General features: G+C 43.6%; 1 protein-coding gene across 1 annotated transcript; it reads left to right on the top strand.

The window, feature by feature from the left end:
* Positions 1 to 550: 550 nt before the first annotated feature.
* On the top strand, positions 551 to 17,252 carry GPR45 (G protein-coupled receptor 45). Its single transcript, XM_063127482.1, has 2 exons — positions 551 to 610; positions 15,612 to 17,252. The coding sequence occupies exon 2, from the start codon at positions 15,857 to 15,859 to the stop codon at positions 16,994 to 16,996; it is 1,140 nt and encodes a 379-aa protein (XP_062983552.1). The 5' UTR covers positions 551 to 610; positions 15,612 to 15,856; the 3' UTR covers positions 16,997 to 17,252.
* Positions 17,253 to 17,499: the final 247 nt, after the last annotated feature.

The following is a 17,499-nucleotide window of genomic DNA, read 5'->3' as shown; positions in this document are numbered from 1 at the left end:
GGGCCAACAATGTGATCATGGAGTATTCTGTTTTCGTGAGATGTTGATCCTCAAACTTGCCTGAAAGTCGTGCCTTCATACCCTTTTCTTAATCCTAGCTGGTTATCCCGTATGGCAGAGAAGACACTCTGTACATGGCTGAGAGAGGGGCTGAATTTACCATAGGCTCACCTTGACAGTTGGACCCCAGAACCTGCAGTTTTTAAGAGAGGGATTCAAGCTACGGTTAATTAACTATTAATACGCTTCTGGTCATGTGCAGTGTGCTTCTAGCCATTTTGACACATCTTGAAACAGAGGAGGAGCACGCTTGGGCCCTACTACCGGGCTGGAGGTTCTCCAGCTTAGCAACCGGCCGTCCCTCAGTCCCGGTGCAGCCTCTTTGTCCTGTCGATGGTTGAGGCGCGCCTGCAGGGGGCGCGCTTCCCCTGGTCCTGCAGCGGGCCCGCGGTGCCCACAAAGACCGTGCGCGTTGTTGCCGATAGGCTCCCGGGAGCGAGGGAGGGGATGGTCGTGCGGGGACCGGGCTTGAGCACGGCTGGAGGGGGGCCAGGCACGTCGCCGTGCACAGCGGTCGCCTCTGCAGCTGCTTGCTGAAGAAACAAGGTAGGTCTGGCAGGGTTCGCGCGCCCTGCCCAGACGGAACTTCCCCTGCATATGAGGGCGCGGGGGGAGGGAGGAGGGCAGTTCAATACTCCTTGAACGGCGTCTGGCCTCGTCTAAACACATCTCGGGTGTGGGGGTCGGTCGGTCGGTCGGTCTGTCTGTCTTCCGGTGCTGCAAGGAATTTAAGCGTGTTTGCATGGCGCTGCCTGCAGGCTCAGACTAGCGCGTCGGTGCAGTTTGGTCTGCGGGGGAGCCGTGATGGTGTACTTTGCTCTCAGGTTTCCTGCCAGTATTCCTCGCAATCCGTCTCTGGCGGGCAGTTTTAATTTTTTTTCTGACCAAGACCGGGTCTATCGGTCTCTTGAGTTGTACCGCAAAATGCAACGTGTGTGCTGCAGTGAAGCCGGGACTGTATTATATAACTGTTGCTGTTAATGTTCTGTCTCCTGTATGGTCATCTTTTTTCAAAACAAAACAAAACTGCAAGTCAGCGTATGCAGTATAGAAATGAATGGCCAAAGCGAAGATCGAAATTCTTAGTTGTATGCATTTTTCTGAGAGTTGTTTTAATAAGGGAGGAGATTTGCTAAAACCATGAAAAGTCAGCAGTCCTCCGAGGAAGCTCTTACTGTGCCCTGGACTTCAAATGACAGGCTGGAGGGGAGAGCCCTGTTAGCCCAAGGGCCCTCAGGCCATGACCTGGGGGTAAAGTTCTCATTGGAAGGGTGGACAAATTGGATCAGCCCCCCAGATTACAACTGCCCACGATCCCCTGTTGCAGTCCAATGCATCTGGAGGATGCCAGGATGGGGAAGGCTGCTTGGATCAAGAACAGACCAAGGGCTTGTTTTGCCGAAGGGTTTGCCCCGGGGTGGATTCGCAGTAGAGGCAGGTCATCTACATGACGCAGCCACCATTGCGAAGCCATCCAGGGGCAAACCCCAGAAGCTCTGCTGAAAAGAAGTTGGGCACTTAACCCGACGTTTTTTGTCTGCAGAGGCTTATCACAGCCAATGGCACCCCCTGATTAGTCAGCTGGACAGGGAAGGGGGCAGACCTCCAGGAGCTCAAGAGAACCCCCTACATCCTGGTAAATAATAATAAACAGGAGGGGGGAGGAGAGGAACGGCCTGTGCATCTGTAAATAAAAAACATTAAAACGGGAGGGGGGAGGAGAGGAATGGGGCCCATTCCCCCCCCATTTTTTATCTCTATCTGTGCAGCTTCGCAGATGCAGATAAAGAAAATGGGGGACAGGAACAGGCAGTCAGAGGGAAGAGAGGTGGTTTGGCCACCCCGCATCCGTCTCTTTGTTCCCCTCCGGCTCCCGGTGCTCAGCGTGGCAGCAGCGGCAGTGTCAACTCCGCACTTGCATTCCTTCCCGTGGAGATGGCCAGGAAGGAGCACAAATTCGGGAGCCCGAGGCCTCGCAGCGCCAAAGCACCGCCATCAAGACGGGGGCCAAGTGGACTCTTGAAGAGTTAATCCGGAAGTCCTAAATGAGTCAGTGTGCTACAGTCACTGAAGGGTCTTGTTTCTGCCATGCATAGGACTGTGCAGTGTGGTGCTAATATAGCAGATAAATGTTGTTACTACTACGTGTACCTTTATGGCTGTTTCCCAAAGAAAGCTATTCTTATGCAGGTCTGGATGACGCTTGCTTTGGGTAGAGTATGTGCTGTTGCGCTTACTCTTCTATCTGTGGTGCAGGTGCTGAACCAGATGGACAACAGCGACCAGTTTTCAGGGGGTTATTTCAGTTCACACTGCTGGCTTTTTACAGCCAGCGCAGTCTAATAGAGGCCAGGGAGAAGTATATTCTCTGAGTGCTTCCCATGCTCTTGTTTGCCCCAAACTGGGAGCACCAGGACACAGAGCTGGTCCAAACTATTCTCTTTGACTTTTATTTTCCATCTGAGTCTGGGTAGCTAGAACATCTTTTGGAAGTATTAAAAGGCCTTTTAATCAGCGTTGGCTTCCCATTGTTAAGTGCAAGTGTTTTGCCAGTTAAACAGTACAAATCCGATGCGTGCGTACTCAGAATGAGACTCACTATATTCAATGGGGCTTACTCTTTGATAAGTATATATAAGTTTGGAGCCCAAATCCCATTGATGAATTGGACATTTAACCATGTATTTTTCCATGTGCCATACCTCACCTGGAGATTTTAGGGGCAAGGCAAGCTTGGAGTGTTAAACTCATAAACATCATCAACAACTCTGAGCTCCATCAGACGAGTGTATTATTGCACGCTTGTTACTAGGCACTCGCAGATTTTTGTGGGTCCCTCTCAAGATGTTGTGTGCCTTCTGTGTGCCTCCCGCCCTTTCTAGCCTTTTTTGTGCCACAAAAAACCCACAACACTTCAGTAAGCCTGACTTATTTTTAAAGATGATAGTTGCTGCTATATCTTGCTGTGCACAGGAGAAGCAGCGAGATCAAAATGGCCATGAGCATGTTGTTTATTTCCTCTTTCAAAAGATGTGTGGGTGGAGAAATGACGGTAAGCAAACATGATTTCCCCCATGTGATAACACTCTCTATCTCCAGAAAAAGGGAATTCTAGTGACTCTCTTGTAGTCCTATAGAAAGTCAGTGAAAGACCAAAGTATTTGCCTCAGGATTCTTAGGGCCAGACAGTGACGACAGCTGACCCATCTCTCTAAATCCATGTATTTATTTACATGCATGTATACATTTACATGCAATATGAGGCCAGGGATTTTATTTTAAGAGTAAAAGGGATGTGTGGGTAAGAGCCGCTGAATTCTCCCATCTATCCACACCTTGCCTCCCCGCTCCCCCTGTTGCCTGAGGCACTTTTCTCTCAGCTGAGTGCACTTCAAGTGCTAGAGCCTGACAGAGGAAAAGGATGCAGAAGCTCTTCCAGCCTGAGGGATTCCATTTTGGAGAACCTTGGTTGGGGTGGGGGCACATTCCAGTGATGGGTATGCTGAAGGCAAAAGGGATGATAGAGACAAAAATGCCTGCATATTCTTGCTTCAAGCAAACCTTTTAGGATGGAGAAACAGCCAAGAAACCACCAATGATTGGCAGTTGAGGAAAAGAGGTAGGGGCGGAAGTATAGTCTTCTAGGGACTCCCAGAGGGTGGGTTGCTCCCCCAGGCCTATGCTTCTGCACTTGGACTACAGGAAGATAAGCCACAGATAATGAGAGTTAGCCCAGTCCACCTGTGGATCCATGGACCCCTGCTCCTGCTTTCTACATGATTGGAACAGAGCCACATTTAAAACACAGGCCACAGCTAGACCTAAGGTTTATCCTGGGATCATCCAGGGTTCGCCCCTGCCTGAGCACTGGATCCCCTGTGTGTCACCTAGATGAACAGGTTGGACCCCTGGACGATCCAGGGATAAACCTTAGGTCTAGCTATGACCTGAGTCTCTTGCTGTGGTATCTAGTGTAGCCCTCAATGATAGCAAGCCATCTCCTTCCACAGGAGGTGGAATGTTACAGATTATTGAAATGCTCTTGCAAGCCTCTGTTTGGAATTCCAGAAAAAAAATGTGTGTGTGTGTGTGTGTGTGTGTTAGGGGGAGGAGTTGCAGTATGGCAAGGAGGGAAAAGGTTAAGGAATCCCCCCATGACTTCTCAAAATCACTTCTTCCTGAAAGCTGCTTTTTCCTAACGGCTGTCAAAGTTTAAATCCATATTTATTTAACACATGTATTATAGTTAGCTCTTACGTCACAGGAGAATTGCTTCATTGAAGAAAAATGTAGCAGTTTGATGCTTTTGTCTTTATTTATTTAGAAAATTGGACTAGACTTCCAAGACCCCTTCCGATTCTGTGACTCCATAATTTTATTTCATTTTTTTAATGTGACCTCTGGTGGTGGTAATACTTATAACCAGATTTCTAGCATGTTGGAAATTTACCATTTTTGGTGCTTAGCGTCTTGTTTGCCCTCTCACATTTCTCCCTCACACAATGTTACAAAACAGCTGAGTCTCTCTTGGGCAATGGAATTAAGTTTGAACAGATGGACCAGTTCTTTTCTACTCATTCTTTTGATATGGAACTTCTATAAAACATCTTCCAACATTGAGTTGTTTCTAAAAAACTGCTTTGGGATTTGTTTCAATTTATTTATTAAATCTGGTTAATAAATAAATAAGTTCTACATACCAGCGTTTCTTGAACAGATTCCTTCTCCCTTCTGAAGTCCCTTAAACCGGTTTAGTCGTATTAATTTTCCTAGGGGTTCCTGGGAACTGTAGTTCCAGGAGAGTGGGGTGATAGGAATTCTTAGCACTTTGAACAAACTACAAGTCCCAAGATACTTTGCCATGATGTTCTCACTGGTATATAGCCAAGGATGCACAGCAGTTGGGAAATGAGAACTCTATTTCTCCCTCAGAGTAATTCTGACTCTTCTGAGACTATTACTCAGAAGTAGAAGTACTACTCATAAGATGTACGAAATAGTTTGTGTCTCCCTGGCTTGATATTCAGTGCTCCACTGTGCCCCCCACCCTGTTTCAAAAATGCTATACTAGTTGTAGCATTATGATTTGATTAAGTTACTTTTAGCTCTGAATGATCTACTAAGTTAAAATACCACCATGAGCAGAGTAATCAGGTACTGGCATTGTTGATTTCTGCACATTTCATATATAAGGGAGTTGACAAAACTGCACACCAGCAGCACTTGATAGATTGTGCATGTGAAATCATTACCAGAGGCAGTAAGCTGGGGAACATGGGTGGGAGGGTGTTGTTGCACTTGTGTCCTGCTTGTGGGTTTATTATTTATTTATTTGCAATATTTATATACTGCTCCATATCTAAAATAGACTCTGGAGCGATAAACATAGGACTAAAACAGTAAAAAGATAAAAACAGAAAATTAAAATTGTTCAATTTAATACAGAATACCTTTCACGTATCCTGGTGCCAAATTGTTGTGTTCCTGGTCAACAGCTAGTTGGCTACTGTGTGAACAGAATGCTGGACAAGATGGACCCTTGGTCTGATCCAGCATGGCTCTCCTTATGTTCTAAACCCAACCTTCAAATATGACTGAGACTCGTCTTTAGAATAGAAAACACAAAGATTCTATTTGGTAAGAACAGACAATTGAGCATGTACAGTGCAATACATGTCTACTCAGAAATACTCCCATTGAGTTTGGTGGAGGTATAGAAGGTATTGGACTGTGACCTTAGTGACTGATCACCATAAAACATCTGCTCAAACATTCACAAGCTGCTTTGACATTTGGATGCCATTTCAAGATAATCTGCCTGATTGAGAGATTTTCAATCCATTCCACTCATGCATGTTCACCACTTTATGGCTCATCCACTCATGCTAGTCATCACAGAGTTACCACAGAAGACAACTGTTATATTTTACAGATAGGGCTTTTTCAGTGGAATTGGTATGTGCAATCAGTTGCTGGTCAATAGAATACACATGGTCTGAGGGGCCATAGTATAGTGGGGATTTCCCCTGCCAAGATTGAAGACAGTGCTCCAACCTTGGAAGGGGGAGTCAGAGTTCCCAACCCTCACCCCCTAACAGCTGGCACAGAAAGAACTGGGCTAGCTGCTCGAGGAGGAGAAAACGGCATCTATACGTTTATGGTTTTTTTTTAAATTTAGCCATCCCAAGCAAATTTATCTTTCACATAGTATGTTTTCTAAGTTTGTTTGCTTATTTACACTGTTTTTATGCTGCCCCATAACTGAAGTTTTCTGAGCGGTGTAAAAAGTTGTTGAATTACAATATAAGCAATAAAAATACAACTACAGAATAAAACACATAACAAAATATTAAGCAATAACATTAAACACAGCTCTTGGAAGCCGAAAGCCAAAATCTGGACTGAGTGGTCCATTTGTTTCAACTCCATTTTATTCTCCTCACTTGTGATATATCTGCATGTTTGGTTGAGACTGTTCAATCGCTGATTTACTGCTGGATCCTGTGTCTATCTTTTTTAAGTGAGGGATTGCCATGGAGAATATGAATGCTGTTTCCTTGCCTGAGGAAGTCTGACTCAACCTACTAATGGAGCCTGGTTAAAGCCTTGCATCAGGAAGCACGGCATGTTCTGCTCAGCTCCATTCACAAAGTGCTACCTTGCTGCGATGTTTCACTAATCACAGATGGCCCTTATCACAAGGTTTACATTGAAAGCACTCCCTTTGTCTAATATTTAACAAAGCACATTTATTTAAAGACTAATGTTTCATTTCAACAGGAAGCATTAGAACTGTCAGGTTAAGTGGCTCATTTAAATAATGCCCATGTATCTCTGTCATATCATCATCATCATCATCATCATCATCATCATTATTATTATTATTATTATTATTATTATTATTGGGCAATCTTTCATTACTGCCTGATGATAGGTAAAGGGGTGGTTGATCCATGCCGCCCTTTTCGTGGTTTCTTTCTCAGATACTTCGTTTCAGAAAAATATTGCTAAAAATATTTTGTGAAAAGACTAGGATAGATTTATTTATATATGACTTCTTAAGGTCAAAGGCCCTCATAAATACATTCACAATTAAAATAATAAAACAAAAACAAATCTACATATCAAATACAAAATTAAAAATATGCACTGCAACATCTTACGTAAAAATGGCAGCAGTTTTTAAATTTTTCGGACCAATAAGTTAATTAAAAGCAGATCGGAATAGCAAGGTCATTAAAGGACCCAAGAAAGAAGTACTAAACCTCCCAGCATGCCCCGGCCAGCCATGCTGGGAGTTGTAGGACATTTTTCTCCACCCTAAGCCCATCAAAAAGTTGTCAGTGAGGGAGCTACTTGCACATACCATGGGAGCAAGTTCAACATAGATTGAGCCGTCATTAGAAAGCCCCTGACTCTTGTGTGTATCCAATTAATAGACCTTAATGGCAGGTATATAAGCAGGATGTCTGTAGCTGTTCTCCAGATTTGGACAGGTTCATATAGGTGCCGATTGGTCCATCAAATATTATTTATTTACATTTATATACTGTCCCATGGCTGAAGCTCTCTGGGCGGTTTACAAAGATTAAAACATTGAACATTAAAAATCGATATACAAATTTTAAAACTATAAAAGCTTAAAAACATGCTGTTAAATGCCTGGGAGAAAAGAAAAGTCTTGACCTGGCACCGAAAACATAACAATGTTGGTGCCAGGCAGGCCTCGTCGGGGAGATCATTTCATAATTGGGGGATGCCACTGAGAAGGCCCTCTCCCTTGTTGCCATCATTTGAGCTTCCCTCGGAGTAGGCACCTGGAGGAGGACCTTAGATGTTGAGTGTAGTGTACAGGTAGGTTCATGTCGGGAGAGGTGTTCCATCAGGTATTGTGGTCCCAAGCCATGTAAGGCTTGAATAGGGCTTGGAAACACAGGCAGCCAATGCAAGCAGACCAGAGTCAGTCTTATATGTTCGAATCTCTTGGTCCTCATTATTAATCTGGCTGCCGTATTTTGCATAACCTGTAGCTTCTGAACCATCTTCAAAGGCAGCCTCACATAGAGTGCATTGAAGTAATCTAACTTGGAGGTTACCAGAGAATAGACAACTGAAGCCAGGTTATCCCTGTCCAGATAGGGGCGTAGCTGGGCCACCAACTAAAGTTGATAGAAGGCACTCCGTGCCACCGAGGCCACCTGAGCCTCAAGTGACAGATGGTTCTAGAAGAACCCCCAAGCTACAAACCTGCTCCTTCAAGGGGAGTGTAACCCCATCTAGAACAGGTTGAACACCTTCCGTCAGCAGAACCACCCACTAACAGCATCTCAGTCTTGTCTGGATTGAGTTTCAGTTTATTAGCCCTCATCCAGCCTCACCTGATGAAGATGAGAAGGAGAAATAGAGCTGTGTGTCATCAGCGTACCTATGACAATGTACTTCAAAACTCCAATAACCGGGTCCTAAATAATTTCAGGCCTTAAACGTAACCACCAGCATTTCTAATTGGGCCTATAAACTCACTGGCAATGGAAATGAATGTAACAAACTTCATTTGGGAGAGATCATTCTGAGATTGTGGGTTTGTTTTTGGTTTTTTTGATACAGCTACTTTAGATCCTGGGTGCTGCTTCAAGAGCTAATGTGTTGCAATGGTGAAGAGCTTGGCCTACACACTGGGGTTCTTTGCTTCAAATCTCAGCTTATTCACTAATAGTGCCTTATTTGTTGTTGTTTATTCGTTCAGTCGTTTCTGACTCTTCGTGACTTCATGGACCAGCCCATGCCAGAGCTTTCTGTCGGCCGTTGCCACCCCTAGCTCCCCCAAGGTCAAGTCTGTCACCTCTAGAATATCATCCATCCATCTTGCCCTTGGTCGGCCCCTCTTCCTTTTGCCTTCCACTTTCCCTAGCATCAGCCTCTTCTCCAGGGTATCCTGTCTTCTCATTATGTGGCCAAAGTACTTCAGTTTTGCCTTTAATTCCATTCCCTCAAGTGAGCAGTCTGGCTTTATTTCCTGGAGTATGGACTGGTTTGATCTTCTTGCAGTCCACGGCACTCTCAGAATTTTCCTCCAACACCACAGTTCAAAAGCATCTATCTTCCTTCACTCAGCTTTCCTTATGGTCCAGCTCTCGCAGCCATAGGTTACTACGGGGAATACCATTGCTTTAACTATGCGGACCTTTGTTGTCAGTGTGGTGTCTCTGCTCTTAACTATTTTATCAAGATTTGTCATTGCTCTCCTCCCAAGAAGTAAACGTCTTCTGATTTCCTGGCTGCAGTCAGCATCTGCAGTAATCTTTGCGCCCAGAAATACAAAGTCTGTCACTGCCTCCACATTTTCTCCCTCTATTTGCCAGTTACCAATCAAGCTGCTTGCCATAATCTTGGTTTTTTTGAGGTTTAACTGCAACCCAGCTTTTGCACTTTCTTCTTTCACCTTTGTCATAAGGCTCCTCAGCTCCTCCTCGCTTTCAGCCATCAAAGTGGTGTCATCTGCATAACTGAGATTGTTAATGTTTCTTCCTGCGATTTTAACTCCAGCCTTGGATTCGTCAAGCCCAGCACGTCGCATGATGTGTTCTGCATACAAGTTGAATAGGTAAGGTGAGAGTATACAACCCTGCCGTACTCCTTTCCCAATCTTAAACCAGTCTGTTGTTCCGTGGTCTGTTCTTACCGTTGCTACTTGTTCGTTATACAGATTCCTCAGGAGGCAGACAAGATGACTTGGTATCCCCATACCACCAAGAACTTGCCACTGTTTGTTATGATCCACACAGTCAAAGGCTTTAGAATAGTCGATAAAACAGAAATAGATGTTTTTCTGGAACTCCCTGGCTTTCTCCATTATCCAGCGGATATTGGCAATTTGGTCTCTAGTTCCTCTGCCTTTTCTAAACCCAGCTTGTACATCTGGCAATTCTCGCTCCATGAATTGCTGGAGTCTACCTTGCAGGATCTTGAGCATTACCTTGCTGGCATATGAAATAAGTGCCACTGTCCGATAGTTTGAACATTCTTTAGTGTTTCCCTTTTTTGGTATGGTGATATAAGTTGATTTTTTCCAGTCTGATGGCCATTCTTGTGTTTTCCAAATTTGCTGGCATATGGCATGCATCACCTTGACAGCATCATCTTGCAATATTTTAAACAGTTCAGCTGGGATACCGTCAGCTCCTGCTGCCTTGTTATTAGCAATGCTTCTTAAGGCCCATTCGACCTCACTCTTCAGGATGTCTGGCTCTAACTCACTGACCACACCATCTGAGCTATCCCCGATATTATTATCTTTCCTATACAGATCTTCCGTATATTCTTGCCACCTTTTCTTAATCTCTTCTGTTTCTGTTAGGTCCTTGCCATCTTTGTTTTTGATCATACCCATTTTTGCCTGGAATTTACCTCCGATGTTTCTAATTTTCTGGAAGAGGTCTCTTGTCCTTCCTATTCTTTTGTCTTCTTCCACTTCCGCGCATTGCTTGTTTAAAAATAATTCCTTATCTCTTCTGGCTAACCTCTGGAATTTTGCATTTAACTGGGCATATCTCCCCCTTTCACTGCTGCCTTTTGCTTTCCTTCTTTCTTGGGTTACTTCCAGTGTCTCAGCAGACAGCCATCTTGCCTTCTTGGTTTTCTTTTTCTTTGGGACATTTTTTGTTGCCACCTCTTGGACAATGTTGCAAACTTCTGTCCATAGTTCTTCCGGGACCCTATCTACTAAATCTAATCCCTTAAATCTATTCTTCACTTCCACTGCATATTCATTAGGAATATTAGTGAGCTCATATCTAACTGATCTGTGGGTCTTCCCTATTCTCTTTAGTTTGATCCTAAATTGTGCAATAAGAAGTTTGTGATCTGAACTACAGTCAGCTCCAGGTCTTGTTTTTACTGTCTATATAGATGTCCGCCACCTTTGGCTGCAAAGGATGTAGTCAATCTGATTTCGGTGTCGGCCATCTGGTGAAGTCCATGTATAAAGCCGTCTTTTCGGTTGTTGGAAGAGAGTGTTTGTTATGCACAGTGAGTTGTCCTGGCAGAATTCTATCAGCCTATGTCCCGCTTCATTTTGTTCTCCTAGACCATGCTTACCTGTAATTCCAGATGTCATTTGACTGCCCACCTTAGCGTTCCAGTCTCCTGTAACGAAAATAACATCTCTTTTTGGTGTATTATCCAGTAGGTGCTGCAGATCCTCATAGAACTGATCTACTTCTGCTTCTTCAGCATCTGTGGTTGGGGCATATATTTGGATCACTGTGATGTTAAATGGCTTACCCTGAATTCGAATTGAGATCGTTCTGTCATTTTTTGGATTGTATCCAAGCACTGCTTTAGCCACTTTATTATTAATTATGAAGGCTACTCCATTTCTTCTGTGATCCTCTTGTCCACAGTAGTAGATCTGGTGCTGATCTGATGTGAAGTGGCCCATTCCGGTCCATTTCAGTTCGCTGGCACCCAATATATCTATATTTAATCTTGACATCTCGCCAATAACCACGTCCAATTTGCCCTGGCTCATAGATCTTACATTCCAGGTTCCTATGGTGTGTTGATCTTTAGAACATCGGATTCGTCGTTCACCACCAGCACCGTTGGCCGCTAGCCGTCCTTTCGGCTTTGAGCTAGCTGCGTCATCACATCTGGGGCTAGTTGAGCTTATCCTCTGTTCCTCCCCAGTAGCATTTTGACCATCTTCCGACCTGGGGGTCCTATCTTCCGATGGTATACCGACATATCTCTGGTTGTACTGATCCATTTAGTTTTCATGGCAAGAGTACTGGGGTGGGTTGCCATTACTTTCCCCAGGGATCGTATTTAGTCTGACCTCTCTGCCATGACCTTCCCGTCTTGGGTGTCCCTTCACGGTTTAGCTCATGGCATCCTTGAGGTGCTCAAGCTCCAGCACCACGACAAGGTAGGCAAGCCATAAACAGCCTCAGACACTACAGCACCCATCAGTACTATGTGGATAATAATTCAAGGTTGTTATAGATCATGTAACTTTTATATTTTAACTGTTACTAATTCATTGTATTTCCCAGTGATGCATCATGGGGTTAACTACACATTCTGCTAATCACGCTTAGTGTACCTATGTATGATAGTTTTCCTTACTCTTATATAAGTATGTGTGACCCTGATCTGGATCAGGACCATGGTGTTCCAGGATGGTGAATTAATATTTTCTAGCTTCGCAAGGAGTGGAGAGAAGTAAGTGTTAAAAGAGAGAGAGAAATCTCCATTAACTCAATTTCTTCCGTCAGTGCTGGCTGCTTCCTGCTGGCTGCTAGAGAGTCAGATGGAGTCTAGAATGACATTTCCAATCTAAAAGCATAAAAGGAACCAAGAAGAAACAGGTGGTGAAGTAACAGCAGCTCTCACTGGGTGAAATTCTTTGAGTTTGTCGGGACAAAGCTGCCTACAAATGTGAAATGAAATCGTACCAGTTCAAGTTTTAACCTTCCCCCCTCTGTTTTATTGTCTACAAACTGTTATTCGACAGGAGATTGTAATGCTGCTGCTTGCAAAATCTTGCAGCAGCAGTATAAACGAAAGCAGCCTGCTTGAACTAGCCATCTCCATAGCAACACGGAGAGACAGCACCCTCCCCTTCGATGCCTTGTCAGTGAGTTTGTTTGTTCCCAGTGCTGGACTTCTGAATTCTTGCAATGCATTATTTTTAGTTTATTTTCTCAGTAATAGGAGCGGCCCACTGGAAACATAGGATGTTTGTCCACAAGCCTGACCTTCAGGATTACACTGTTTTGCACCCTTCGGTGCTGCTGTTTGCCCCCCAGTTATGTGGAGATTGTTTCTCTGTGCCATTTGATGATGGTGCAGCATCATGGAACCAGGTGTGGCTTTTGCGTTCCTAGCACCTCATAAACTGCAACACTGCAACAATTCTTCTCCATTCCACTTTGCCGAACCTGGAGGCTGTGAACAGGGCTATTGTTAAACCCGGGGATATCAACCTGCACTCTGTACATGTGTCTGCAGCAGAGATAGAGCTGGTTCACATATGCCTGATCATCATTTGTTGATCGTTCTACAGCAAGGATGCTTCTGCTCTGAAGCATTTTGTCTAGCTTTTGTGTTACTTCTGATTCTGATTGCGTTTAGAACTATAGCATTAAATGGACCCCTCCCCCATAGCATTTGGGATTTTTAAAAGCTGCAGTTGGTGCTTTCTAAAAAGGGTCCTGGCTCATTGCAGTGAGGGTGGCATTTTTAGAAGGGTTGCTGCTAAGGAGGCAAAGACCAACTCTCCCTGATGCGGCAGCCACCCTTGAAAATCTGCCACCAAAGTCTGTTTGCAGTGGAGGCGGACTGATGTGTGAATGTGCATATATAAGTGTATCTGAGAGTGAATGGGCCCAGGCTATTACATTGGGGCCATATCCCAGCAGTGGAGTGGCCCTGCCCACTCTTGGCATGTGGCTCATGCCATGCTTGCCCAGAACCCATTCAACCCTCAGGCTGAAAAAAGTTCCCCCACCCTATATACAATGTAAGTCACCAAACTTCCCTGCCAATAGGACTTAAGAAATCTGCATTCTGGATACCTGGCTCTGGAAACTGAAGGCGTTTATGCCCACTGCCTTTATCAGGTCAAGTATCTTACTGGACTTGTTCTTAGCCATTTACATTGCTTTAAATTTTATATGTGAAAAATGTTGCACTATGTTTCATTATCTTCCATTTGTGGTTTGTAGTTTTTGTGAACCACCTGGACAGCTTCAGCTATTAGGCGGTATAGACATAAATAAATGAATAAATGAATAAATAAATAAATGTAATAGTAGTAGTAATTAGAATAAGAATAGTAATAATGGAAAGGGGAAAAAAATCTCACCACATCCTTTCCATGGCTCTCGGATAAATCTTCATGATCCTTCATCCTTGCAATCTATGACTGAACTTGCAGGATTAATGCACAACAAATTCTGGTAATAGGGAATGTATTGATCTGCTTCCTTCCTGGTAAGCCATTACCTGAGCACTTAGTAATGTGTGTGCTATGGCTAACACCTATTCTGAAGTGCAGGCAATGAAGGGTGAATGAGCAGCCTTTTCTAGGATCACCTATGTTACAGATTTGTGCATTTGTAGGAGTAGTTGCTGATGTGTGAGTACCATTTAAAGGACAATTGTTGTTGATGTTGTTGATAATAATAGAAAATTCCTGAATAGTGTAGAATCATTTGATTTTATCTTGGTAAATCAGCTGCAGAGTAAGTGGTTTGAGTAACTCTCCCTGTGTGATGCTCTGATCCAACATCAAACAAGCCATATAATTTTATATCATGACATTAGGATCCAGATTCCGAATGTTTGTTCAGACTGTAGTTTCATGCTGTAGTAGTGCTAAAGCAGGAAGGGTGAAGGATGGGTAAAACATTTGGGGCAACAGCAATCTTTGGGACTTTGCTACCCACAGAGAGTCTTCTAGTTCTCAGTCTGTCTTTAGGAGACACAGTCTATGAACTGGCTTGTGAATACCGAGCATGCTGAAGGATGCCACTTCAGAAGTTAAAGCAACATTCAGCCAGTTGGGATATAGAACCAGTGTGCATAGCCCATAGCTGCAGTCCATGGATGGAGAACCACTTTCAGCCTGAGAGCTGAGTTAAATTTTGGAGAATCTCTCAGGGTCTGCATTCCACTGGTGGACAGGACTGAAGGCAAAAAGAGTGGGAGAGGCATTTCAACCTTTTAGAATAGAGGAAAAAAACCTGCATAAAAGGAGGAAAGCATGTAAGGCCATCTGTTTATCCAGGAAAAGCCAGATTGAGACTCCAGGCTTGAGATTTCCCAGCTCTGCTGAAGGCAACCTTAAAATCTGAACCAAAATGCTATAAAACAATTTGCAATTGCTGTGTATGAGGTGTACACCAATGCTGAACCAGTGTGTTTATCTGAAAAAATACTTTCCCACTGGTTCAGCATTGGTGTGCTATTTAGAAATCTGTTTTTTTTTTATTGAACCTGTGTTTGTAGATGTATCTTTGAATATTTTTCACACACCTCCTTGAGTATTTTAATAATAATAAAAAGAAGCAGCTTACATATACTATAAAGTGGAAACCAGCATTAATTATTAAATGTTCAGACAACCACTTTCCAACTTTTCCCCAGCCCTGGAGAAGCTGTTTGCCAAACTAATATACCTTAAGAAATATTTCATGTACAAGTTAGCTATTGTAAACTAAGAAATGGAAGATGTCTGCACTGTGTTGTGTATACTGATATCTAGCACACCTTGCTACAAAAGTAAATGAATAATAATACAATTTATTTATATAGCGCTTTGTTACAAAGCACTGTGTATGAAATAAAATAGGTCAGCAGTTTACAAAAATGCAAATAAATGCAATAATTCTGATAAAAGACCTTAACTGGATTAAAATATATATAACAATAAAACCTTAAAATAAAAGCCTTATAAAATGTGCAGTGGGCACCACAACTGTCAGTGTGTATGTTTTACTAAAAAAATCAATAAATGTCATCACCATATTTTCCCTCCCTCTTTCTAGGTCAGAGTCTTTGAAGATATTCTCTTGATAATGGCTTCGCCTACATCCCTGTTCAGGAGCTGCAGGAACTTGTTCTTTGCTAAAATGGCTATAATCTGGTTTGCCCATGATTGCTGAAGAAACATTCTTCAGACAGACTCCTACTAACAGACTAACATCTGTTTAGAGCATGTATGGCTGATACAATGGGGAAATGGCAGCAGCCAAAAAGTTAGCAGGAAGACTTTGGGGGCTTTGCATCTCAGATGCCGGTATTTTGTGTGATGATGGTCTGCAACGAGACTCCTACGGACACGACGTTCGTTGTCCTGAACGCAAGTGCCCAGCTCACAGGCTCCAGTTACCCAGCCTTGCCAATCCCACTCAGGATGCTGTTGGCCATAATAATGCTATTCATGATTGCCATTGGATTCCTAGGCAATGCCATTGTCTGCCTGATTGTCTACCAAAAACCAGCCATGCGTTCAGCTATCAACCTGCTTTTAGCGACTTTGGCTTTCTCTGACATCATGTTGTCTTTGTTCTGCATGCCTTTTACTGCAGTTACGATCATTACAGTGAACTGGAACTTTGGGGCTCACTTCTGCCGAATATCAGCTATGCTCTACTGGTTCTTCGTCTTGGAAGGTGTATCTATACTCTTGATTATTAGCGTGGACCGGTTCCTAATCATTGTCCAGCGCCAAGACAAACTGAACCCTCACCGTGCCAAAGTCATGATTGCCATTTCTTGGGCCTTTTCTTTCTGCATCTCTTTCCCTTCAGTGATTGGGTGGACCTTTGTTGAAGTCCCAAGCCGGGCTCCCCAATGCGTCCTGGGATACACAGAATTTCCTGCAGACAGAGCTTATGCTGTGATGTTAATTGTGGCCATCTTCTTCATCCCTTTCAGCATCATGTTGTACTCTTACCTTTGCATTCTGAACACTGTCCGTCGGAACACCGTACGGATCCACAACCATGCTGAGAGTGTCTGCTTGAGTCAGGTGAGCAAACTGGGTCTAGTAGGGCTGCAAAAGCCTCATCAAGTGAATGTTGACATGAGCTTCAAGACCAGGGCCTTCACTACCATCCTCATCCTTTTTGTTGGTTTTTCCCTCTGCTGGCTCCCGAACACAATATTTAGTCTGATGTCGGTGTTCAGCCGACAGTTCTACTACAGCCCTTCTTTTTATGTCACCAGCACCTACGTCTTGTGGCTGAGTTACCTCAAGTCAGTATTCAATCCTGTCATTTACTGTTGGAGAATCAAGAAATTCCGCGAGGCCTGTCTGGAATTCATGCCGAAAACATTTAAGATCTTTCCTAAAGTGCCTGGACGGACAAAGAGGAGAATACGGCCAAGCACAATATACGTCTGTAGCGAGCACCAATCTGCAGTTTAGAATTAAACCACAATCAAGGAGAAACCAATATATTTGAAACCTGGAACAACGTGTTTCTTCAGTCACTGCTCTTGTATCACTATTCTGCCATTTTGTTTTATGTACTGACTGTAAGCAAATTTGAATTTTATTCATGTTACTAGTCATATTACAGCACTCGCTAGACTAGTCTCACCATAAGAATAGCAAACAGTGTGCTCTTACCAAATATACTGCCAATAACAACACTGCCTTTATCATTTTATTTTCTTCTAGTTAAAAACAACACGCCAACAGCGAAACCAGTGGTTGGACCTAGACTTAGTCTTACTTAGAAAAGACCCAATGAAACCAGTGGAACTTAAGGGAGTGTGACAAATTTAAGTCCCATTGATTTCAATGGATCTACTTGAAGTATCTAACGCAATACCTCCTTTTCAACTCCACGTCTGCTATCCCCATTACATCAGTTAGAATTCTCTTGTGTAGACCAATATCCAAAGCTGTATGAAAAGTTTAGTGCC

Source organism: Elgaria multicarinata, chromosome 5 (genome assembly GCF_023053635.1).
Source record: "Elgaria multicarinata webbii isolate HBS135686 ecotype San Diego chromosome 5, rElgMul1.1.pri, whole genome shotgun sequence".
Classification (NCBI taxonomy): domain Eukaryota; kingdom Metazoa; phylum Chordata; class Lepidosauria; order Squamata; family Anguidae; genus Elgaria; species Elgaria multicarinata.
Note: the sequence above shows the minus strand (reverse complement) of the source record. Positions and strands in the feature narration are given on the sequence as shown.

Coding starts and splice junctions, on each gene's coding strand:
- GPR45 (XM_063127482.1), top strand. CDS start 15,857: ATGCCGGTATTTTGTGTGATGATGGTCTGCAACGAGACTCCTACGGAC.